At 43.7% G+C, this 26,128-nt stretch overlaps 1 protein-coding gene across 1 annotated transcript; it reads left to right on the forward strand.

Moving 5' to 3' along the window:
* Positions 1-2,379: 2,379 nt before the first annotated feature.
* LOC109239817 lies at positions 2,380-3,519 on the forward strand. Its single transcript, XM_019406409.1, has one exon. The coding sequence runs from the start codon at positions 2,380-2,382 to the stop codon at positions 3,517-3,519; it is 1,140 nt and encodes a 379-aa protein (XP_019261954.1).
* The last annotated feature ends 22,609 nt before the right edge of the window (positions 3,520-26,128 follow it).

Here is a 26,128-nt window from a genome sequence, read left to right on the forward strand (position 1 = left end):
CCATATGATTTTTTTTAAAAATGAATAGTTTACAAATGGATATTATTGTTTACCCGTGAAACAGTACAGTTGAATTTGTACGTGGTTTATAGACAGCGAATCGATTTGATCCCAAAATGATAAATAAATTAAATAAAAATACAAGACTTAGCGTTAAAATCGAGATAAGACAGCAGATAGCTTGGTTCGGGGAGCACAGCTTCCGATGGCAATAATAAGAATATCAATAGACGAGAAATAAAATTTTATTGAGCTTAGAACTTAACGAGATTCGTCGCATTGTTCCATCGCAATATGGGATCAAGGGTGAATGCAATATTGGGTACTTGAGGGATAGGCATGTCCTTATACGTATGACACTATGGCAAGATTTTCTAGATTTCATGTCGAAGGGAGCCTAATATGTTAAGGATAAGTTTGGGAAAGAATATCAGTTACGCCCACTAATATATGATGTCAAATTCAAAGCAGGAGAAGAAACTCCAATGGCCATGGCTTGGATCTCTTTCCCAGGTTTGTTACCTACATACTTTGTGAAGGAGTGTCTTTTCTCACTTGCTTCAGCTGTTGGGAAACCAATTCACCTTGATATGGCCACAGTTAATAAAACTCGACCTAGTTATGCTAGGGTCAAAGTACTTGTGGACTTGCTAGCTGATCATCCCAAGAAGGTAAGGATGGATATTGTTAATGAATCAAGGATGGATATTGTTAATGAATCAACTGGAGAGACAAGGGCTGAATGGGTTAATATAAAATATAATATGTTGCCTAAGTATTGTAAGGAGTGTAAGTTACAAGGACATGATCAGTTTGAATGTTGGAGGTTGCATCCAGAGTTGTATGTGGAAAAAGAGAATTCCAATCAAGATGCAAATGCTAAAGTACAGACCAATGCTAGTGCCCAGCCTTTGATGATCTTATCGAGTGGCAAAGTGGTGGGTAATTTACATGGGAATACAAAGGAACAATAGAAGGAAGTTAGGGACAATAGAATTAGGAATGGGGTGAATCCAAATGCAGATCAAGGCAAAAACTGGAAAAGAAATAGTATTAGTTCAGCAGAGTGGTGATCAGTTAACTAATGGTGTCAACAAGGATGGGAATACAGGGCAAAAAACAGGTGAACAAAGGGGTGTTGAAGAGCAGTTAACCCCGGTGGGCAATGAGACAAGCAAGCAGGTGCAAGTAGCTAATAAATTTGCAGTCCTAGAGGTTGTTGATGAGGAAGATGAGCCTGGTAATCAGCTGGCATTGGTTGAAGCTAGTGCTACTCCTAATACTCCAGGTAATGGGAACCAAGGTGAAAGGTAAAAACATACAGGAAATTTGAACCCTGCAGCTCCAGCTTTTAATCCAAATTCATCTGGGATTGGCTCTGCTAATAATCGAGTGAATACATATCCTAAAGGTAAGGCCAAGGAAATACCTAAGACTAAAGATCCACAGCATAATGGGTAGAAAGAACATTCAATACAAAGACAGGTGAGGGATCAGTGGGAATTAATACATCATACCAGGACATTCCCTTTCAGGACACAATGGTAGATAAGGAATTGGCTAAATCTCCCGCATTACCAGATGGAACCAAATTTCCCACTTTGCAGGAAAGAGTTCAATAGAGAGGAGGCAGATTGTGGTCTGATCAAAGGGAAGAAGATTCAGAAGCAGATGAGGTACCTGAAGGGGCAAAAGTTGATGAGGAACCAGTTGTAGAAGAATAAGAAGAGGAAGAGCAAAGTGTAAATGATAACCCCACTGCCATAACAGACAAATCCAATGCTACCAATTTGGATAAGGGTAATGAGGTGCCAATTGATCAGGAAAAAGCTAATGACACTCAAGTGGCTAATAGCAATGATAGACCTAGTCATCGGAGTCAGATGGAAGAGGTGTTGAGGCAGTAGATCCAGGAGGAACTGAGGAGGTTTATATTACTATGCAGATGATAGAGGCTTCTCCAGCACGAATGGCTACTGTTCCACTGAAATCATCACAGCTGAAGTTGCTAAAGAAAGGAGGAGAGCATGCTGTGATAGCAAATTTTCAAAATGCAGGTAATATGACCACTATGGGAGAAACTGATGCAAGGGATCCATATGATGAGAATGACAATTTAGGCAGAGACATGGACTAGGAATCAACTACTAAGAACTTTTTAAACGTGGCAAGGCAAGGAGACTTATCACCTAGGCACATTGAGAAGGTCAAGTCTGCAGCAAAAGGTAGAAAAAAGTAGCAGAAAGATACCAACACTGTTCCTGTTGTTGGGGTACAAACAAGGAGAACATTGACTAAATCCAGTAATCAGTAATGAATGCACTTATATGGAATATTAGATCTGTAAAAACATAATAAGCTTTTGAAAGATTGATCAAAATGCACAGGCAAAACCATTATGAATTCATTGGTTTGATGGAACCTAAACAACAAGCAAAAAAATTGGAGAGGTACAGGAGGAAAATTGGCTTTGCACAGGCAATATCAAATGTATCAAACAAGATATGGGCATTTATAGATGAAGTTTTTGAGGTGACTATAATGTATAATATGATTCAGCAGCTGACTCTTCGATTGTTTCATACAGAATCTCATGTTGAGTTTGTGTTAACACTCGTTTATGCTAAATGTGACTCAATTGAGAGAATAGAATTATGGGATTCTATGTATGATATGACTACTGATATGACTGTTCCATGGTTAGTTGGAGGAGACTTTAATGTCATTTGGGATGAAGAGGAAAAATTTGGAGGTCTTCGTGTATCTCTCAATGAGATAGATGATTTTAGACACTGTGTAACCACATGCAACTTGTCAGATCTTGGATTCAAAGGAAGTATATTCACCTGGTGGAATGGAAGAGTAGAAGATGACTGCATATTCAAGAGATTGGATAGATGCTTGGCTAATACAAAATTCCAAGAAGCTTTTCCAGGATTAGAGGTAACACACCTATCCAAGACAGGGTCAGATCACAATCCAGTGCAGTTGAAGTGTGACATGAAAGCCCCTCCAATAAGGAAACCCTTTAGATTTCTGAACTTCTGGGTGGAGCATGATTCTTTTAAAGAAGCTGTGAAGCAGAATTGGAGTGCAGTCCTCCATGCCAACCCTTTCACATTATTCAATCACAAACTAAAGAAGGTGAAAAAGGCTTTGTCAGTTTGGAGCAGGGCAACTTTTGGTGACATCTTTCAAAAGATAGCTAGCCTAGAAGAAGTTGTACTGGTGCATGAAACAGAATTTGAAGCAAACCCCACAGTTATGAACAGAGAGAGACTCCAAAAAGTGCAGACAGAATTGATCAAAGTACTAGCATTGGAAGAAAAGTTCTGGAGGCAGAAATCTGGAATGAATTGGTTCAAGGATGGAGATAGGAATACAAAACTCTTTCATGCTCAAGTTAGAGGTAGAAGAAAGAGGTTGCAGATAAATAGAATACAGAATAATGAGGGAAACTGGATTGAACAAGATGATGAGATTGCAATGGAAGCAGTTAAGTTCTCCAACTTCCTTTGAGATCATAAACTGTCCCAACATTGCTTGATGAAGAGCAAAACTCATTATTGATATCACAACCAACAAAGGAGGAGGTTAAAAGGGCAGTGTTTGGTCTAAATGGAGATAGTGCAGGGGGTCCAGATGGTTTTACTGGTAAATTTTACCAAAGCTCCTGGGATATAATAGGGCATGATCTGCATGATATGGTGAGAGCTTTCTTCAATGGACATGAGTTGCCTAAGTGTGTGACTCATACCAATCTTGTTTTACTACCAAAGAAAAAGGAAGTGGCTACATGCTCTGATCTGAGGCCTATAAGTCTCAGTAATTTCAGCAACAAGGTAGTGTCAAGGGTGATTCATGAGAGAATTGTGGAGTTGCTGCCAACATTGGTCTCTGAGGAACAAGCAGGATTTGTAAAAGGAAGGAGCATTGTGGAGAACATCCTTCTCACTCAGGAAATCATAACTGACATCAGACTTAGAACCAAGGTTGGGCAAAATGTGGTCATAAAGTTGGATATGACCAAAGCCTATGACAGATTATCTTGGTTATTTTTGACTAAGGTTCTAAGAAAGATGGGATTTTCAGAAAGGTTTATTGGCATGGTGTTTGGAATTGTCACAAATAACTGGTACTCAGTTCTTATCAATGGACAAGCTTCTGGTTTTTAAAGTCATCAAGGGGAGTTAAACAAGGAGATCCTCTATCTCCTACCTTGTTCATTCTAGCTGCAGAAGCACTATCTAGGGGACTTAATGCACTACATCAAAACTTATATTTCTGTGGATATGGTATGCCTAAATGGAGTCCAAAGATTAACCACCTAGCATATGCTGATGACACAATCATATTCTCCTCATCTGATGCTACTTCTCTTCAGTTAATCATGGAAGTTCTGACTGCATATGAGGCATCATCAGGTCAGTTAGTGAATAAATCCAAATCTGCAGTTTATCTTCATCACTTAACTGACTTGGAAGTCGCTCAAAAAGTGGAAGGATCACTGGGATTAAAAGGCAGGAGTTCCCTATTATGTATTTAGGCTGTCCCACCTTCTATTCCAAAAGGAAATTGGACTACTATCAAGGGCTAATTACCAAGATAATGGATAAGTTGCAATCATGGAAAGGGAAGTTATTGTCCATAGGTGGTAGAGCTGTTTTGATATCTCATGTGTTGCAGAGCATGCCAATGCATCTGTTGTCAGCTGTCAATCCTCCAAACTCTGTTATCAACTAAATGCACAAAATTTTTGCACAGTTCTTTTGGAGTAGTTCTATAGGGGGTACAAGCAGGCACTGGGCTTTTTGGAGTACTTTGTGCATGCCAGTAGAAGAAAGAGGGATTGGTTGTAGATCTCTTCTTGATGTTTCAAAGGCATTGTTCTCCAAACTGTGGTGGAATTATAGAACAAAGCCTAGTCTGTGGAGCTCATATATGAGTCAAAAGTATTGCAAGAAATTAAATTCAGTCATTGTGTCATGGAGAAGAGGATCACATATTTGGAGAAAAATGATAGAGTGTAGGGAGCTTATTGAGCATCAGATAGGGTGGCATCCAAAGATGGGATCATCTCTATTTTGGTTTGACAATTGGACAGGATTGGGTGCCCTATACTTCATTGTTCCACAAGACTTTGAAATTGATGAAACAGTCCATAATGTAATTGATGTTGTGGAGGATGGATCATGGAATGTGAATAGGTTGTTTCAGGTATTACCAGAAGATATAGCTTTACACATTGTGGAAAAGATCAAACCACCAATAGTTCAGAATGTGCTTGATGAACCATACTGTATGTTGGAAACAAGAGGTTTCTTTAGTGTCAAGACTGCCTGGGATCATTTGAGGAGAAGAGATGAGCCTAAGAATGCATACAGGAAGATATGGGTAAAGGGTTTACCTTTTAAAATATCTTTCTTCATGTGGAAGTTGTGGAAAGGGAAGCTGCCATTAGATGACTTTATGAGGAGAATAGGATATCTGATGGCATCAAGGTGTTGGTGTTGCTCAGAACCAAGTGAAGAAACTTTGCAGCACTTGTTCTTCAACTCAAAAACTGCAAGAATAGTCTGGAGCCATTTTCTCACAAGGGCTGGGATCAGAGTGCAAGGTTTAAATCTACATCAGGCAATTATCAAGTGTTGGACTGCAGAGGTGTGCCATAGACTAAAACCTATCGTGCAGGCACTTCCTTCATGTATTGTTTGGGAGTTATGGAAGAGGAGGAATAGTATGAAGTATGGGGATGCAGTATCTACAGGAAGAGTGATCTACCAAGTTTCTACAACAATGCAAGCTTTAGTGAAGGTGAGAAAACCAGGCATCAGCAATGTTCCCTATAGGTGGCATGATTTGATAACCATGATGGAGAACTACAAGCCTAGGCTGAAAGTAGACAGAGTATTATGGGAATTCCCTAGTGCAGGAGGGCTTAAAGTCAATACTGATGGTGCATCAAGGGGGAACCCAGGGAGAAGTGCAATTGGCTACTGTATAAGAGATGAGCAAGGTGATATAGTGTTGTCAATAGGGAAAGAAATTCAGGAGACTACAAACACTGTGGTAGAGGCAGTGGCTATAGTAGAAGCACTGAAATTCTGCAGATCACAACAGTACACACAGGTATGCATTCAAACAGATTCAATGTTGATGAAGAAAATTATTTCTGGGGAGTGGAAACCACCATGGCGTGTAGTTGATGAGGTTGAGGAGATTATGCAGCTAATGGAAGATACAAATTATGTGGTGTCTCATATTTTCAGAGAAGGCAATAAGGTGGCTGATCACCTAGCTAATTATGCACTAGATTCAGGAGACATAGAATGCCATGAGTTTTAGGATTTGGACTCACAAGGTAGGAGAATAGTGAATGAAGTTGCAATGTCCATATATAAGGATCAGAGTAGCCAAGAATTGAGGAGAAACGAAGAAATGGGAAGTAGAAGGCAGGGGTGTAATCTTGCTCAACATATCCAAATCTTTAGGGAGGAGGATGTGAAGAGCACTTTTTTCACTAACTGTTTGTTCATTTTTGCAGGGAATAATTTTGGATTAATACCTTATCCTTCAAGAATTTTTCCAGTTGGGGTCAGTACCTAGTATTCATCCCAATGGAAGGGGCTTGGAGATAGGCACAAACATTGGAACAAGGAAAAGCTTAGAACTGTGCAGCAGCTGGCACCATAGTGTTAGAAATTGGCTCTGGGATTTGGTAGCTGCTTCTGTACTGCTGCTATATGTTCTAATGAAATTCCTATTGGTGGTATTAATGCCTGGCATTCAGTCCAATGGAAGGACATTAAGACAAGACAGTAGTGCAGTAAGTTGGAGGACTATAAAGCTGGAGGAAAAGTGGAGTAAATTGCCCAGAAAGTATAAGAGAATTGGGCAATTTTTGTTGCAATTTGCAGGAAATAGGAGCAGGCAACACAAGACAAATGGCTCAATTGATAACAAGGAGAGCTTAGGGAAGAAATATGAAGCAAAAATGCCCAGAAAGCATAAGAAAATTGGGCTTCATGGACTGATGGCAAGTACACAATGGAGGGGCACAAATGCAGGAATATTTAGTAGGAAGCTGCCCAGAAAGTCTAATAGAATTGGGCAGCAAGGAAGAGGGGATACAGGGAACCAGGCAAGGAGTGTGGCAGAAACATATGTAGCTCTATCAGAGGGTTCATGTGGTTCTGCAATAAGAGAGAAAAAAGGAGAAGCAGGTGCAAAGGAGATGAAAATTAGGCCGGGGGAAAATATGGATCAACAACTACAACTCCAAATGGAGGAGAAGATGGTGATTGATTTTTTAACTAGCCATTTTATTTTTTTGCAGGAACTGTTACTGTCACTATGCCATGTCCTTTGAGGAAATTCCAGTTGGTGGTATTAGCACATAGTGCTCATTCCACTGGAAGAGAATCAAAGACATGCATAAGCATAGGGCCAAGGAGTCATTTGAGGACATATTGTGCTCATATTGATGCCAAAACCTAGTGGTGGAGGCTGGATCATAGTATTACTCACACCTATGTCCTACTTCAACCTAGGAAACACATCAGCTATTTTTCACAGATGATCACGAGGGTCACACAGAAGGGCAGATGCAAGAGACAATTGCCCAGAAGGATTGGTCACATACATAGGGCAAGTTGGTCCCTTTGGACAACAATAATGGGAATGAGGAATGCAATTGGAACTCAACACCAAGTGCATCTCTCATATTTGATAATCCACAAGGGAGGCCACACAAGGAGAAATACAAATAGATGCTGGAAATAACATGCAAATGTCAACAAAGGAGGCATACTCAAATATGATTCAAGGTACTGGAGCAGTGTGCTAAAAGGAGCTGCGTGGGAAATCACTTCTTTATCTCAACATGCAGGTATTTTGAAGAGTAATATACACCATGAATGTCACGACCCAATTCCCAAACCCGGTCGTGATGGTGCCTCTCGCGGAGACAAGGCCAGCCAGAACAACGCAACACCTCTTTCAAAGCAATTAATTAATATTAACAGTTCTAACACATGCTTAATATAGTCACTAATGCGGAATCAGCGATAGAACAAAGGAAAACCATCCCGACATAGCCCAAACCGGGGTGTCACAAGTCATGAGCTACTACAGAGTTTACTATCAGTCTACAAAGAGTAATATCGGATACAGTAGTCTGAAGAAAACATAAATGATATAAGATAGGGGAGACAAGGGGCTGCGGACGTCAACAACTACCTCGTATCTCCAAATCGCTGCCTGGTCTGGAAGGAATCAGCGCTCAGGTGCGGACTCTGCTATGCTTGAATCTGCACACATGGTGCAGGGAGTAATGTGAGTACTCCGACCCAGTGAGTAATAATAATAAATAATAACCGAAGGTATGAAAACACATAACTGCACAAAGCAATTCTATATCAGGCAGTAAAAACAGTAAAACAGTGGAACAGTAAAGGGTCAAATGAAATCTCCTTTTAAAATCAGGTAAATCAGGTAAAACAACAAGTAAATAGTGAGTTGGAATCTGCCCCTCGGGCCCAGTATCAATCGCTCAGCATAATATCAGCCCCTCGGGCTCACTCTCATATCACATGGGTACCCGCGCTCACTGTGGGTGTGCAGACTCCGGAGGGGCCCCTTACGGCCCAAACGCTATATCATCACAAGGCCTGAAAGCCTTCTCACATCACACTCTAGGCCTAAAATCCTCCTCACCATCACTCGAGGCCTGAAAGCCTCCTCAAAATACACTCGAGGCCTGAAAGCCTCCTCACAACACTCGAGGCCTGAAAGCCTCCTCACATCACGCTCAAGGCGTGAAAGCCTCACTTAGTCCAGCACATCATAACCCCTCGAGCATCAATAACATAATAGGTCTCAGCCCAAACAACAGTAGAATATCCTTTAAAATCTCAGAATTTTCAATTAAAGTGGCTGAGTTTGCAAAACAGTATAATCATTAGGACTATGTTCAAATAACGTATCAAGTAGTGAGGAAATAGTGAAAACAATCCCCGAAGGATTCAAATAATCGGCGTTAAGCCCAAAACATGGCAATAAGCCCAAATCATACTGATAAACAAAACAGCTCAGTCAAATACGCGGTAAAATATCAAGCGGGACAGACCAAGTCGCAATCCCCAGTAGTAACAACCTCGCGCTCACCATTAAGCGCATGTTTCACATCAATATAGCACTACGTTGTGCAAATCCGGGGTTTCAAACCCTCAGGATATCATTTACTATCATTACTAACCTCAAGTCGGCCAAAATCCTAGCTCGCTATGCCCTTGCCTCGCGAATCAACCTCCTCGTGCGTAGAATCTGATCAAAACCACAAGGAATACGTTACAATAGGATAAGGGAACACAACCCAATCGAAAAGACTCGAAAAATATCGAAATTCACGAAGTTGGCAAAACCCGAGCCCCGGGCCCACTTCTCGAAAAATCAGAAAATTTACATCACCGGACTCCTCATCTCGCCACGAGTCTATGCATATCAAATTTACTAAAATCGGAGTCCATTTGGCCCCTCAAATTCCATTTTAAAACACCAAATTCCCAAGCCCTAGCTTTACCCTCTTTTGTTGAATCTCAACCAATTTCCATGTTAATTCTACCATAATTTCATGTATTTAGGCCAAGGAACTTACCTCCAATCACACCTTGTCGAAATCCCCCTTCAATTCCGTCCAAGAGCTCTCAAGCTTGCTTAAAAATGGTGGAAATGGACTAAAACTCGCGGAACAAAATAAGCTTAAAAACCCTTTTGATAACAGGGATTTTCGCATCTGCGGTCCCCCACCGCATCTGCGACTACCGCTTCTGCGGTTATTTTTCCGCTTCTGCGGATCCTCACTTAAAGAACACGACCGCTTCTGCGGTCCCCCACCGCATATGCGGACCCCGCTCCTGCGGAATACGGTCCGCTTCTGCGGAAATTTCCAAATCTACCTCCTCCGTTTCTGCGACACGAATACCGCACCTGAGGCCTCGCAGATGCGGCTACCCTTCCGCTTCTGCGGAAACTTCAAATCGAGCCATGGACCGCAGCTGCGACTAATCACCCGCATCTGCGGAACAGCATATGCGGCCCTTATTCCGCAGATGCGGAAACACCAGATACCAGCAAAACCAGCAATTTCACCAAGTCCAAAATCATCCCGATGGCCATTTGAAATCACCCCGAGGCCCCCAGGTCCTCAACCAAAAACACAAACATGATCCAACACCTTATTCAAACTTGCTCGAATCATCAAAACACCCCAAATAACACCTAAACCATCAAATTACATCAAATTCAAGCCTAAGTTCATCCAAATCTTCCGAAACTCGCATTCGATCAAAAATCCAACCAAAACACCTCCGAATGATATGAAAATTTGCACACACGTCCAAAATTGCCTAACGAAGCTACAACAACTCTCGGAATTCCATTCCGACCCTCGAATCAAAATCTCACCCATCAACCGGAATTCGCCAAAATACTAACCTCCAAAACCAATTCCGGTCACACTCTAAGTCACAAATCATCCTCCGAAGCTAACCAAATCACTGGAAATCACATCCGAGCCCTCTAACTCACAAGTCAATATCCGGTTGACTTTTCCAATGCAAACCTTCCTTAAAGAGACTATGTGTCTCATTTCCATCCAAAACCAATCCAAATCGACTCGTTCACTCAAGACTCTTATAATAAAGCATGAGGAAGTAGAAAATGGGGAAAATGGGGCGGTAACTCACGTGACGATGGGCCGGGTCGTCACATCCTCCCCAACTAAAAACAAACGCTCATCCTCGAGCGGGTCAAGAAACATACGTGACGTCTCAAACAGCTGAGGATATCTGCTCCGCATCTCTCGCTTGGTCTCCCAAGTAGCCTCCTCTACGGGCCGACCTCTCCACTGAACCTCTATTGAAGCTATATCCTTTGATCTCAACTTTCGAACCTGACGACCTAAAATAGCCACTGGCTCCACATCATAGGTCAAATCATCATCCAACTGAATAGTGCTGAAATCCAATACATGAGACGGGTCCCCAACATACTTCTAGAGTATAGAAACATGAAATACCGGATGCACGCCTGACAAGCTGGGTGGCAAAGCAATCTCATAAGCCACCTCCCCAATCCTCCTAAGTACCTCAAAAGGCCCAATAAATCGCGGACTCAGCTTCCCTTTCTTCCCAAACTGCATAACACCCTTCATGGGTGAAACCTTCAGCAAGACCTTCTCACCGACCATATAAGACACATCTCGAACCTTCCGTTCCACATAACTCTTCTGACGCGACTGTGCTGTACGAAGCCTCTCCTGAATCAGCTTCACCTTCTCTAAGGCATCCTGAACCATCTCTGTCCCCAATAGCCTAGCCTCACCGGGCTCGAACCAACCAACAGGAGATCTACACCGCCTCCCATACAACGCCTCATACAGAGCCATCTGAATACTCGATTGATAACTGTTATTGTAGGCAAACTCTGCAAGCGGCAAAAATGCATCCCAAGAACCTCCAAAATCAATAAGACAGGCACGCAACATGTCCTCCAATATCTGAATTGTGCGCTCGGACTGCCCGTCCGTCTGAGGATGAAATGCTGTGCTCAACTCTACCTGCGTACCCAACTCTCGCTGAAATGTCCTCCAGAAATGAGAAGTGAACTGAGTACCCCTATCTGAGATAATAGACACTGGAACCCCATGCAATCGGACAATCTCCCGGACAAAGATTCCTGCCAACCGCTCCGAAGAATAAGTAGTACATACTGGAATGAAGTGCGCGGACTTGGTCAGCCGATCCACAATCACCCAAATCGAATCGAACTTCTTTAAGGCCCGAGGGAGAGTAATTACAAAATCTATAGTAATCCTCTCCCACTTCCACTCTGGAATAATCATCCGGTGAAGCATACCGCCCGGCCTCTGATGCTCGTACTTTACCTGCTGACAGTTGAGACACCGAGCCACGAACCCTAAAATATCCTTCTTCATCCTCCTCCACCAATAATGCTGCCTCAAATCCTGATACATCTTCGCGGCACCCAGATGAATGGAATACCGCGAGCTGTAGGCCTCCTCCAATATCGACTCCCGAAGCCCATCCACATTGGGCACACAAATCCGTCCCTGCATCCTCAACACGCCATCATCATCAATGGTCACATCCCTGGCATCATCATGCTGAACCCTATCCTTAAGGACAAGCAAATGAGGATCATCATACTGGCGCTCTCTGATGCGATCATACAAGGAAGACCGAGAAACCACACAAGCCAACACCCGACTAGGCTCCGAAATATCTAATCTCACCATCCGATTGGCCAAAGCCTGAACGTCAACTGCAAAGGGCCTCTCCCCAACTGGAATATACACCAAACTCCCCATACTAACCGCCTTCCGGCTCAAAGCATCGGCCACCACATTGGCCTTCCCCGGGTGATACAGAATGGTAATATCATAGTCCTTGAGTAACTCTAGCCACTTCCGCTGCCTCGAATTGAGATCCTTTTGCTTGAATAGATGCTGAAGACTGCGATGATCGGTGAATACCTCGCAAGATATGCCATACAAGTAGTGCCTCCAAATCTTCAAAGCATGAACTATAGCAGCCAACTCCAAATTATGAACATGGTAGTTCTTCTCGTGGGGCTTCAACTGGCGAGAAGCATAAGCAATAACTCTACCCTCCTGCATCAACACACATCCGATCCCAACTCTCGAGGCATCACAATATACAAAGTAAGAACCTGAAGCTGATGGCAAAACCAACACTGGAGCCGTGGTCAAAGCTGTCTTGAGCTTCTGAAAGCTCTCCTCGCACTCGTCCGAACATACAAATGGAGCACCCTTCTGCATCAACTTGGTCAAGGGCGATGCAATAGAGGAAAATACCTGAACAAACCGGCGATAATAACCTGCCAACCCAAGGAAACTACGAATCTCTGTGGCTGAGGTCGGTCTAGGCCAACTCTGCACCGCCTCTATCTTCTTCGGGTCGACCTGAATACCCTCGCTGGACATCACATGCCCTAAGAAAGCCACTGAACTGAGCCGAACTCACACTTGGAGAACTTTGCATAAAGCTTCTCCTCCCTCAATCTCTGCAATACAACTCGCATATGTTGTGCGTGCTCCTCTTGGCTACGCGAGTACACCAGAATATCATCAATGAGAACAATAACGAACGAATCCAGATATGGCCAAAACACACTGTTCATCAAATGCATGAACGCTGCTGGGGCATTAGTCAGCCCAAAGGACATAACAAGAAACTCATAGTGCCCATATCTAGTCCTGAAAGCAGTCTTCATAATATCAGAATCCCTGATCTTCAACTGGTGATAGCCCGAACGGAGATCAATCTTGGAGAACACCCTCGCTCCCTGAAGCTGATCAAATAAATCACCAATACGAGGCAGGGGGTACTTGTTCTTCACTGTTACTTTGTTCAATTGCCTGTAGTCAATGCACATTCTTATGGTACCATCTTTCTTTTTCACAAACAGAACAGGTGCACCCCACGGTGACACACTAGGCCGAATGAACCCCTTATCTAGGAGTTCCTGAAGCTGATCCTTTAATTCTTTCAACTCTGCTGGTGCCATACGATATGGTGGAATGGAAATGGGCTGAGTGCCCGGCACCAGGTCAATACCAAAATCAATGTCCCTGTCCGGCGGCATGCCCGCCAGGTCTGCAGGAAACACATCTAAAAACTCCCTCACAACCGGGACAGAATCAATGTTAGGAGTCTCGGCTCCAACATCCCTCACAAACTCCAAATACGAAAGATAACCCTTCCCAACCATACGCTGGGCCTTTAGGAACGAAATCACCCTGCTAGGAACATAATCAGTCACACCGCGCCACTCGATCCTCGGAACACCCGGTATAGCCAGGGTGACTATCTTAGCATGACAGTCTAGGATAGCATGACACGGAGATAGCCAGTCCATGCCCAAAATAACATCAAAATCCACCATGCTCAATAGTAGTAGATCAACTCGGGTCTCCAGACCCCCAATAGTAACCAAACTTGACCGGTATACATGGTCTACAACAACCGTATCGCCCACCGGGGTAGATACATGAACAGGTAAAGCAAGACACCCTCGGGTCGTACCCAAATGATGAGCAAAATATGAAGACACATAGGAATAGGTGGAACCGGGATCAAATAAGACTGAGGCATCTCTGTGGCAGACTGAAATAATACCTGTAATCACAGCATCCGAAGCAATAGCATCTGTCCTGCCCTGAAGAGCATAAAAGCGAGCCTGACCACCGCCCGATCGACCACCACCCCTGGGGCGACCCCTGGCTGCCTGACCCTCACCCCTAGCTGGCGGGGCGGGTGCTGAAGAAACTGGACCAGAAGATGAGGGCTGACCCCTCTGCTGAGATGAGCTAGCAGCACGACGAGGACACTCCCTCCGCATATGCCCGAACTCTCCACACTCATAGCAACTCCCGGGTGCTGGGAACTGGGACTGAAGGGAACCCCTCGCGCCGGAGTGACTAGCTGATGCACTCGGCCTGGAAGAACCCTGAGCAGATGGAGCACGAGACGAACTCTGTGCTGGAAGAGCGCTGAGAGATGGCTGACTCTGCTGAGAACCCTGATAACCACGACCTGAAGATCCTCCTCGGTACTCGGGTCGAGCTGACTGAGCGGGCCTGAAAGAACGACCCCAACCCTGCTGGAACTGGCCCCTCGAAGGAGCGCCACTGTAACTACCAGAACCTCGAGGCCTCTTGGCCTCCCTCTCATCTCGATCCTGATGGCGAACCGCCTCAATCTCTCGGGCTATATCAACCACCTCCTCGAATGTGGCACCCAGCACTCGCTCCCTAGTCATAAGAACACGAAGAGGGTAGGTGAGACCATCAACAAACCTCCGGATACGCTCACGATCTGTCGGAACCAGCCAAACTGCATGCCGAGCCAACTCTGAAAATCTCATCTCATACTGGGACACTGTCATATCTCCCTGCCGTAGCCCCTCAAACTGTCTGCGCAGCTCCTCCCTGCGAGACTGCGGTACATACTTCTCCAAGAAGAGAGTGGAGAACTCCTGCCAAGTCAAAGGTGCTGCACCGGTCGGCCTACGCCTCTCATACGCCTCCCACCAAGTGAAGGCAGCCCCAGTAAACTGAAAGGTGGTAAAAGCCACACCACTAGACTCGAGAATCCCTGCTGTACGGAGCATCCGCTGACATCTGTCAAGAAAACCCTGGGCATCCTCGCCCTCAGCACCACTGAATGTCGGAGGCTGGAGTCTACCAAACCTCTCAAGGCGACGCTGCTCATCCTCGGGCATAGCTGGAACCCTGAACTCCTGCGCGGGTGCAACTGGCTGAGCTGGAGGTGCCTCTGGAGTCTGTAATCCCTGCACTACCTGCTCAGGTGTGCGAGCAGCGGGGGTCTGATTGCCTCCCCCAGCCTGCGAAGTAGCTGCTGCTGTGGTGGCTGAAACGACCTGAGCCAGGCCAGTGCAAACTGTCAAAATCTGAGCCAAAGTCTCCTGAAGGCCAGGAATCACGATGGGCACAGCTGGTGCCTGAACTGGTGCTGCTGGAGCCTGATCCTGAGCTGGGGCAACTGGTGGATCAACAGGCGCTGCCCCTGCTGCTCTGCCTCTGCCACGACCACGACCGCGTCCACGGCCTCTGGTGGTCTCAGTGGGTGGTACTGGTGGTCGTCCACCTCGTCCGGTAGCTCGTGTCCTCACCATCTGTGAGAGAATAGAATAAAGAGAAGTTTAGTACTCGGATCAACAAGTTCGCACGACAAGAATTTCAAGAATGTGGAATTTTCCTAAAGGTTCTGCAGCCTCTCGAGGATAAGTACAGACGTCTCCGTACCGATCCGCGAGACTCTACTAAACCAGCTCATGACTCGTGAGACCTAGTAACCTAGGCTCTGATACCAACTTGTCACGACCCAATTCCCAAACCCGGTCGTGATGGCGCCTCTCGTGAAGACAAGGCCAGCCAGAACAACGCAAACACCTCTTTTAAAGCAATTAATTAACATTAACAATTCTAACACATGCTTAATATAGCCAATAATGCGGAACAACGATAATAACAAGGGAAACCATCCCGACACAGCCCAAACCGGGGTGTCACAAGTCATGAGCTACTACAGAGTTTACTATCAGTCTACAAAGAGTAATATCCGATATAGTAGTCTGAAGAAAACATAAATGATATAAGATAGGGGAGACAAGGGGCTGCGGACGTCAACAGCTACCTCGTATCTCCAAATCGCTGCCTGGTCTGGAAGGAATCAGCGCTCAGGTGCGGACTCTGCTATGCCTGAATCTGCACACATAGTGCAGGGAGTAATATGAGTACTCCGACCCAGTGAGTAATAATAATAAATGATAACCGAAGGCATGAAAACACATAACTGCACAAAGAAATTCTATATCAGGCAGTAAAAATAGTAAAACAGTGGAACAGTAAAGGGTTGAATGAAATCTCCTTTTAAAATCAGGTAAATCAGGTAAAACAACAAGTAAATAGTGAGTAGGAATCTGCCCCTCGGGCCCAGTATCAATCGCTCAGCATAATATCAGCCCCTCGGGCTCACTCTCATATCACATGGGTACCCGCGCTCACTGTGGGTGTGCAGACTCCGGAGGGGCCCCTTACGGCCCAAGCGCTATATCATCACAAGGCTTGAAAGCCTTCTCACATCACACTCGAGGCCTGAAAGCCTCCTCACCATCACTCGAGGCCTGAAAGCCTCCTCATAATACACTCGAGGCCTGAAAGCCTCCTCACAACACTCGAGGCCTGAAAGCCTCCTTACATCACGCTCAAGGCCTGAAATCCTCACTCAGTCCAGCACATCATAACCCCTCGAGCATCAATAACATAATAGGTCTCAGCCCAAACAACAGTAGAATATCCTTTAAAATCTCAGAAGTTTCAATTAAAGTGGCTGAGTTTGCAAAACAGTATAATCATTAGGACTGAGTTCAAATAACGTATCAAGTAGTGAGGAAATAGTGAAAACAATCCCCGAAGGATTCAAATAATCGGCGTTAAGCCCAAAACATGGCAATAAGCCCAAATCATACTAATAAACAAAATAGCTCAGTCAAATACGCGGTAAAATATCAAGCGGGACGGACAAAGTCGCAATCCCCAGTAGTAACAACCCCGTGCTCGCCATTAAGCGCGTGTTTCACCTCAATATAGCACTACGTTGTGCAAATCTGGGGTTTCAAACCCTCAGGATATCATTTGCTATCATTACTCACCTCAAGCCGGCCAAAATCCTAGCTCGCTATGATCTTGCCTCGCGAATCAACCTCCTCGTGCATAGAATCTGATCAAAACCACAAGGAATGCGTTACAATGGGCTAAGGGAACACAACCCAATCGAAAAGACTCGAAAAATATCGAAATTCACAAAGTTGGCAAAACCTGAGCCCCGGGCCCACTTCTCGAAAAATTAGAAAATTCACATCACCGGACTCCTCATCTCGCCACGAGTCTATGCATATCAAATTTACTAAAATCGGAGTCCATTTGACCCCTCAAATTCCATTTTAAAACACCAAATTCCCAAGCCCTAGCTTTACCCTCTTTTGTTGAATCTCAACCAATTTCCATGTTAATTCTACCATAATTTCATGTATTTAGGCGAAGAAACTTACCTCCAATCACACCTTGTCGAAATCCCCCTTCAATTCCGTCCAAGAGCTCTCAAGCTTGCTTAAAAATGGTGGAAATGGACTAAAACTCGCGGAACAAAATAAGCTTAAAAACCCTTCTGATAACAGGGATTTTCGCATCTGCGGTCCCCCACCGCATCTCGACTACCGCTTCTGCGGTTATTTTTCCGCTTTTGCAGATCCTCACTTAAAGAACACGACCACTTTTGCGGTCCCCCACCGCATATGCGGACCCCGCTCTTGCGAAATACGGTCCGCTTCTGCGGAAATTTCCAAATACACCTCCTCCGCTTCTGCGACACGAATACCGCATCTTCCGCCTCGCAGATGCGGCTACCCTTCCGCTTCTGCGAAAACTTCAAATCGAGCCATGGACCGCACCTGCGACCAATCACCCGCATCTGCGGAACCGCATATGCGGCCCTTATTCCGCAGATGCGGGAACACCAGATACCAGCAAAACCAGCAATTTCACCAAGTCCAAAGTCATCCCGATGGCCATTCGAAATCACCCCGAGGCCCCCGGGTCCTCAACCAAAAACACAAACATGATCCAACACCTTATTCAAACTTGCTCGAATCATCAAAACACCACAAATAACACCTAAACCATCAAATTACATCAAATTCAAGCCTAAGTTCATCCAAATCTTCCGAAACTCGCATTCGATAAAAAACCCAACCAAAACACCTCCGAATGATCTGAAATTTTGCACACACGTCCAAAATCGCCTAACGAAGCTACAGTAACTCTCGGAATTCCATTCCGACCCTCGGATCAAAATCTCACCCATCAACCGGAATTCGCCAAAATACTAACTTCGCCAATTCAAGCCTAATTCTTCATCGGGCCTCCAAAACAAATTCCGATCACACTCCTAAGTCAAAAATCATCCTCCAAAGCTAACGAAATCACCGAAAATCACATCCGAGCCCTCTAACTCACAAGTCAACATCCGGTTGTCTTTTCCAATACAAACCTTCCTTAAAGAGACTATGTGTCTCATTTCCATCCAAAACCAATCCAAATCGACTCGTTCACTCAAGACTCTTATAATAAAACATGAGGAAGCAGAAAATGGGGAAAACGGGGCGGTAACTCACGTGACGACGGGCCGGGTCGTCACAATGAACACCAACTGAAGCATTGGAACAAACTTGATCAAAAATACAACACGCATAACTGGAGGCTAGAACAACGGGAGAACAACAACATTTTGCAACTTGAAGTTAGATTGGCAAGGAAGGCAGAAGTTGGGTGCACTTTGATCATGGATGATACACGTAAAGCTGGGCAGTGCAAGGATTCAGTGTCAATAATTAGCATTTTCAAATTTCGTAGGCTAGTTTGTATTGCATTCATAGATTATAGCTTATCATTGTGTACTATCAGATTTGAGTAGTACATACTCAAATTTGATAATAGGGCTATTGTAGTTAGCATTTCATACAGTCTTACGCTTTGTAAGGCAACATCAGACCTTGTTTTTTCTTACTTATAAATAAAAACTAGCCCTAGACACTGCCTAGTGGATTGCTAAAAAAATAATGTGTAGCATAAGTTTCTCACAAAATTCGTGTCCTTACAATGGCTGTTGAAATTACTATTTATAGTTGCACATAGGGAACAAAGTCCCAGGATCAAGCCCCTCTTAAATGACAATTGTGAGGGCCGTTGAAAAATGTGTAACGGCAGGCTATGAATGCCAAAATTCTCTATAACGAACTGTGTATTTAATACTGCAGAATATTCTTAATGAAATACTATCGGGTGGAAGGCATTCATTTGTCTTCATTAGCAATATTCCCTCCGAGGGCTTCCCGATGCCAACTGAAGCTGCTGCCACCGGTCTTGGTTTCCACGTGTCTCACTTTCCATTTGTCTCTGATTCCATGCGTCGCTCTATTATACGAGTATTTAATATGAACTTTTTTTTACCTTATACAGATAGTCCCCCTGCTTTTCGATGGCACATCTTTGTGTCTTCGGGAAGTTGGTGAAGATATCTTTCTTGGCAGAATATTTTCTGATCTCCTCTAAAAAGTTTTTGACGCTTGATTAGACGCACTTCTCTCCGCATTTAATGCCCCGAACACGCGTCACTCCAAGATTTAGCAATACTTTCACCGGTTCTCCAGGTAATCATGGCCACAATTTTAGCCTCCTATTCCTTTACTTATATGCCTCATTCTTCTTATTTTACACTTCACAATTTTTTGAACTCTCTCAACTTTTCTTACTCAACTCTCTCTTGCTTTCACTCTTCTTTAACCCTCTTCTTCAAAGAACTCTTACTTCATTTTGCCAACCATGGCCTACTCCTCCAAGAACTCAAACTCTTCAAAAAACAAAGAAAGCACCGATGATGCTGCCCCTACTACGGTGAGCACAGTTATTCCCCGACGGCTCAGTACAGCCAAGGATTTTGGAGAGAAGTTTTCTTCCGCTAACTCCTGCACATGGGCTGTTGGTGTGTACCCTTCTTCCATCTGTCCTTCTAGCATCCCTGTTGTGAAGGAGGACTGTGGTTGCCATGATTTGAACATCATCGCTCCCGATCTAGCGGAGCGAGTAACCTTCCCTAAGAAGGGTTTTACATACGTTTACACGTATCCCTTCACTTTGGGCCCATTCTCATTGAGCGGGGGACTTGACCCCGTAATCTTGGAGTTTTGCTATCGGTACCAAGTCTGCTTGGTATAGGTAAGCCCCTCTGTGTGGCGGACGGTAGCCTGTCTATGGCGGGTATGCCAGGAGACGGGGGAAGACCTCTCATTGGCCCGCATGATGAATCTTTACTCTCCCAAGATCTTTCGTGGGGGAGTAACAAACTTCAACAAACGTGGTCACCATGCTTTGCTCACTAGCATGGATGATGACAACGACCGTGGATGGATAGAGCGGTTCACTGTAGTTGCCACCAGGGACATAATCCCGGCCACAATTCCATCTTTCCCCGAGTCACAGACTGTACATGTAAGTTCAACTTATGTCTTTTCCCTGATTAAAGGTTGTTTCAAGTTGTGTCTGATCCTTCTTTTTTCATTATTTCAGCAACTCGATGGATACCACCAAGGGTTGAAGGCTTGGACTAGTCGGTCCAGAAGATTTTGGATATTACCACGCCTGAGACCTGCTAGTGGAAAGAATTGGCCCTCAAATATGGGTGGAAGGCCAAAAATCATGGCAAGTTGATTCTCTAACTAATAATAAGTTTACCTCATGTATAAGAAAATAAGCTAACTTCCCTTTTCGTTGAATTCAGGTCTTCCGCAGGACTCTATTACTGTCCACGAGGAGGACATTTTGGTTGATCCCACAGAGGCGGTGAGGCATTTGCATGAGGCTTTCACCCGAACGGGCGCTATCGGACCTGCTTCCGGTGCAGGTGCTTCCTCTCAGAGTCCCCGACCGGAGAACAAGCAACAAAAAAGGTGACGTTCATCTACGACCGAGGGTAAAAATAAAAGGGTAATGAACTCCACGCCCGAGCCAGCCGTAGCCACTGTGGTGATTGATGATGATGATGGGGAGCCAGTGATGAAAGGGCTTCCCTACAGAGTTTACAACGACCTTCATCAACTCAACAGAGTACTCAATTTGAAGAGCTAATAACACCAACAGAGAACTATGTCCAAGCGCTCTGGGAAAGTGCAATATAGAGGAGGATGCCAATTCTTGTTTTCGAGGCCTAGTTGCTGCTCCCGGTACTGTGAGGCTGGGTACCGAGTCTCTTCCGTCTTCAGTTGATGAGCAACCAATAACTAGCACTAATTTTGCAAAACTGCTTCACACCCCACAATGCCATCACCTTCATCTCCTTCTTCACCAGCCATGCCTTTACCACCAGCAACTGCTACATCATCCCCATTGGCCGCATACACCCGAGAAGAGGATGTCCCCCATCCCCAGTCCCCAGAACATAGGAATTTGGGGCATAACTATTCGCCCCTACAGATCCTCAGAGGAGGAAGATCGTCTCCTCTTGGTTTTTACCTGTCACGACCCAAATCTCAACATGTCGTGATGGAGCCTATCACGGTACTAGGCAAGCCGACAATCACAAAATAAGCATAGTATATTGAATTTATAGAAATCTCATAAATAACCGAAAGGAATAACTGTGACTCAAATACAAACTTCCCAAAGATCCAGTTGTCACTAAGTACACGAGCTACTAAGTGACAACACAGTCTAAATCTCTAATACAAATGTTTGAAGGATAGAACATTACAAAATAAAAACTGAAAAGAAGGAGAGCCGAGGTCTGCAAGCGTCATAGCAGCTACCTCAAATGTCTCCTAACAAATACTGCTCCGAGTCTAGCAACCACCGGGTCCAGATGTACTTGTATCTACATACGAATGTTCATTCAGTGGTTCATGTTTCCATGCTCCGGACGTATTTTAGTAATCTGTCTCATGTTTTGGACTTCAGTATAGTTCAAGATGGGGATTTGACTTATGATGTGGAACCGGTGGCCATTTTGGATTGGCAGGTTTCAAAGTTGAGGTCAAAGAATATAGTTTCAGTGAAGGTGCAGTGGAGAGGTCAGCCAGTCAAGGAGGATACTTGGGAGACCGAGGGGGACATGTGGAGCAGCTATCCACACCTATTTGAGACCCCATGTGTGATTCTAGACCCTTTCGAGGACGAACATTTGTTTAAGAGGGGAGAATGTAACGACCCAACCGATCATTTTGAGTATCGTAGCCCCCTTCCCCTATTTATTGCTTATTTTATGTTCATTTGTTGTTATATGACTTGCCGGGGTGGTTGGTTTGGTTTCGGGGGTGTTTCGGAATGAATTGGGACACTTAGTCCCAAGGTTAAAAGCCTAAGTTGAAAGAGTTGACCTAATGTTGACTTATGTGTACATGACTCCGGAATGGGGTTTTGATGGTTCCGATAGCTCCATATGATGATTTTGGAATCAAGAGTGTGTTTGGATATTGGTTTTGATAGTTCCGGTAGCTCCATATGATGATTTTGGACTCATGAGTATGTCCGGATATTGATTTAGAGGTCCGTAGATGATTTTGGCTTGAATTGGCGAAAGATGGAAAAGCTAAAGTTTGGAGAGTTGAGAAGTTTGACCGAGAGTTGACTTTGTTGTTATCGGGATCAGATTTTAGTTTTGAAAGTTGAAATAGGTTTGTTGTTTCCTTTATGACTTGTGTGCAAAATTTGAGGTCAATTGGAGTTGATTTGATAGGTTTCGGCATCTACTGTAGAAGTCGGAAATCCATTAGTTTCATTGGGCTTGAATCGGGGTGTGATTCGTGTTTTTGATGTTGTTTGGTGTATTTTAGGCCTTGAATAAGTTTGTATGATGTTTTAGGACTTGTTGGTATGTTTGGATGGGGTCTCGGGGGCCTTGCAAGTGATTCAGATTGAAATCGGATCAAAAGTTGGAGTTAGGCAAATTTTGGTGGCAGCAGATCTGGTGTGACTGCATCTACGAGGTTTTGGCCGCAGGTGCGGAGTCGCAAAAGCGGCCAATAAGGCGGAGATGCAGGATTTGGAGAGGAAGCCTGGGTGCATAGGCGCAGGAGGAAGTCTGCAGCAGCGGATGCGCTTCTGTGCAAGAAGGCCCGCAGAGCGGAAAAGGGGACCCGCATAAGTGGAAGGACTTCGTAGGCGCGGAAGCGCAAAAGCAGGGGATAAGCCGCAGAAAAGGTCCCGTAGATGCGAGAAGGGGACCGCAGGTGCGATTGGTCGGGGACTTAAGTGAGTTTAGCAGGTGCGGAACTTTAACTGCAAATACAGTTTCGTAGAAGCGGATATTGGGCTCCCATGTGCGAAAAGCCTCGTAGATTATATAAAGACGAGGGTTAGAGTGTTTTCTTCGTTTTTGGACTTCGAGAACTCGGATTGAGGCAATTTTTGAAGGGGTTTTCACTAGATTTTAAGAGGTAAGCAACTTTTGGTCATTTGTATCTATTAATATTGAATACCCATTGAATTTTCCCCATATATTTGGTCTTTTTGAGGTGAAATTTGGGGATTTTTGACCTATGTATTGGAGAGTAAGATTTGAGGATTTCAGTGTGATTTGAGGTCGGAATTAGGTGATTTGGTATAGTTAGACTCATTATTGAATGGGTATTCGGATTTTATAAATTTTGTTGGATTTTAAGACGTGGGCCTGAGGTTGACATTTGTTAAAGAACTTAGCTTTATCATATGAGATTGATTCCTATAACTTGTATTGATTGTATTCAGTTGTTTGTGGCTAGATTCGAGTTGTTCGGAGGCCGATTCGTGAGGCAAGGGCTTGTTGGAGTAGAGATTTGCACGGTTTGAGGTAAGTAACACTTCTAAATTTGGTTCTGAGGGTATGAATCCCTAAAATACGTGTTATTTGATAGGAGCTCAGGTGATGCACATGCTAGGTGACGGGTGTCACGCCCCGAACCTGGGCCTGGACGTAACACGGCACTCGGTGCCTGACTACATGTGACCGAGCGAATCTACTGGCTGGTTGAATCAACATGTGATATCATAACATAATGAATGCGGAAGATAAACTAACACATGTTGATATATTGAAAGTCTAAATTATATAAATCAAAAAGCGGAAATACTAATACAATTCTGGAATATATTTGTAGCCAACATAGCTTAATATGAAAAACCTGCAACTCTGTCTAGTTGTTACTCTAGTCTATGAAGCCTCTAATGAAATACTGAAAACACTGATTGTCTGAAAATACTGAAGACTGTAAGGTAATGATAATGCCCCGAAAGAACTGGGGATCACCAAATAGCTGGTACGAGAATCCTAGTGCTCCGAATCGTGAACCTGTAAATCATTACCTGCATCGTGAGATGCATGCCCCGGGAAAAAGGTACGTCAGTACATTTGAATTGCACTGGTATGTAAAGCAACTGAAAGAAAGAATTATAAATGCTGAAATTGAAACTAAGCTGATAATTGAGAACTAATAATTGGTACTGAAATGATAACTATTGAAATAGAAACTGAAACGATAGCTGATAACTGATAATTAAAATGATAACTGATAACTGATAACTGAAATGATAATTGATAACTAAAATGATAATTGATTACTAATAACTGAACTGATGACTGATAACTGAAATGATAACTGATAACTGAACTGAACAAAGGAAGTAAGGATATGAATACTCCCTCTTCTGAATGATGAACAACCTGTTTATCTGAATAAGCTATGGCCTCGGGCCCAATATATATGTGCACAAGCTACGGCCTCAGGCCCAAGTATACATATACATAACTACGACCTCATGCCTAAAAATGCATAAAGCATAAACTACAGCCTCAGGCCCAAGTATACATAAAGCATATAAACTACGGCCTCAGGCCCAAATACAGGTGTTCAACATTCAGGAACTGAGAATCATACTGAAATACATGATGCTGAAATACTGAACCGTACTGAGTTACATGATACTTGAATGCTTAGACTAAGACATGTATTCATGAACTGATTATGAAAATTGAAACTTCAGCTATTTATGACATGTTGAGTAATCTAGACTAAGACTCATGGGCATCAAACCCAAGTCTATATTGATTACGCACTGATTTCACAACGTTCAAAATGAAAGTCATGAACGAGTTACGAAGCTAGAGAATAGAAGTTCTGCAACTATTCAAGGAACTAGGCTTAACTATATTTATGAGGCAATTGGTAACGTCGTAAAAGAAATGTAGTGTAGGGAGAATCATTAAAATTCCCAAACATAGAGAGTTAGCCTCACATACCTTAACTTCCTGCTCTTGAGCGTAATACAACGTTTGTCAACCCTTTCAACTTTAATCTATAGCAATACAAGTCAAAGGGATTCCATATTAGCTATGATGCTCATGTTTTGGTCACTTAAGCATCTTATCAAACACTTGGTGAAAATAAAGCTTCATAGTCCTTATTAATGGTGTCTCTACACCCAATAACCCATTCTCTTGTTCCTAGATAAATTTTAAAGTCTCAAATTGTTATAATCAAAATTATTCTTTATCACCCATAAGGTAAACAACACCGTTAACCAATAATCAACAATCAACACACCAAACCCATAATCGTTCATGCTTTTCTATCAAATCCATTAATTGATATCTCATGAATTAGGGACTATAATTACTAAACCAATGTTAGAATCAATTAGAGGGTGAAGACATTACCTTTTTGAAGTTCAATCCTCTTGAATTCGAGTTCTAGGGTTTCTTCTCTCGACAAGATGTCCCAATCGAATATCTAATGATATGGAGGGTTTACCCATGTTAATAAGATGTTGGGAAATTGAAATTAACTTAGAATCACCATTAAAACTTACCTTGGGTGGTGGAGGGACCCTTAAGGAGTTAGGTTTTTAAGAGCTTTCCTTTCTAGATCAAGTTTTTATGTTTTGGGGCTGTGGGGGACAAAATAGGGCTTAAAAAATGAC

This window comes from Nicotiana attenuata, unplaced genomic scaffold, assembly GCF_001879085.1.
Source record: "Nicotiana attenuata strain UT unplaced genomic scaffold, NIATTr2, whole genome shotgun sequence".
NCBI lineage: Eukaryota > Viridiplantae > Streptophyta > Magnoliopsida > Solanales > Solanaceae > Nicotiana > Nicotiana attenuata.

Coding starts and splice junctions, on each gene's coding strand:
- LOC109239817 (XM_019406409.1), top strand. CDS start 2,380: ATGCACAGGCAAAACCATTATGAATTCATTGGTTTGATGGAACCTAAA.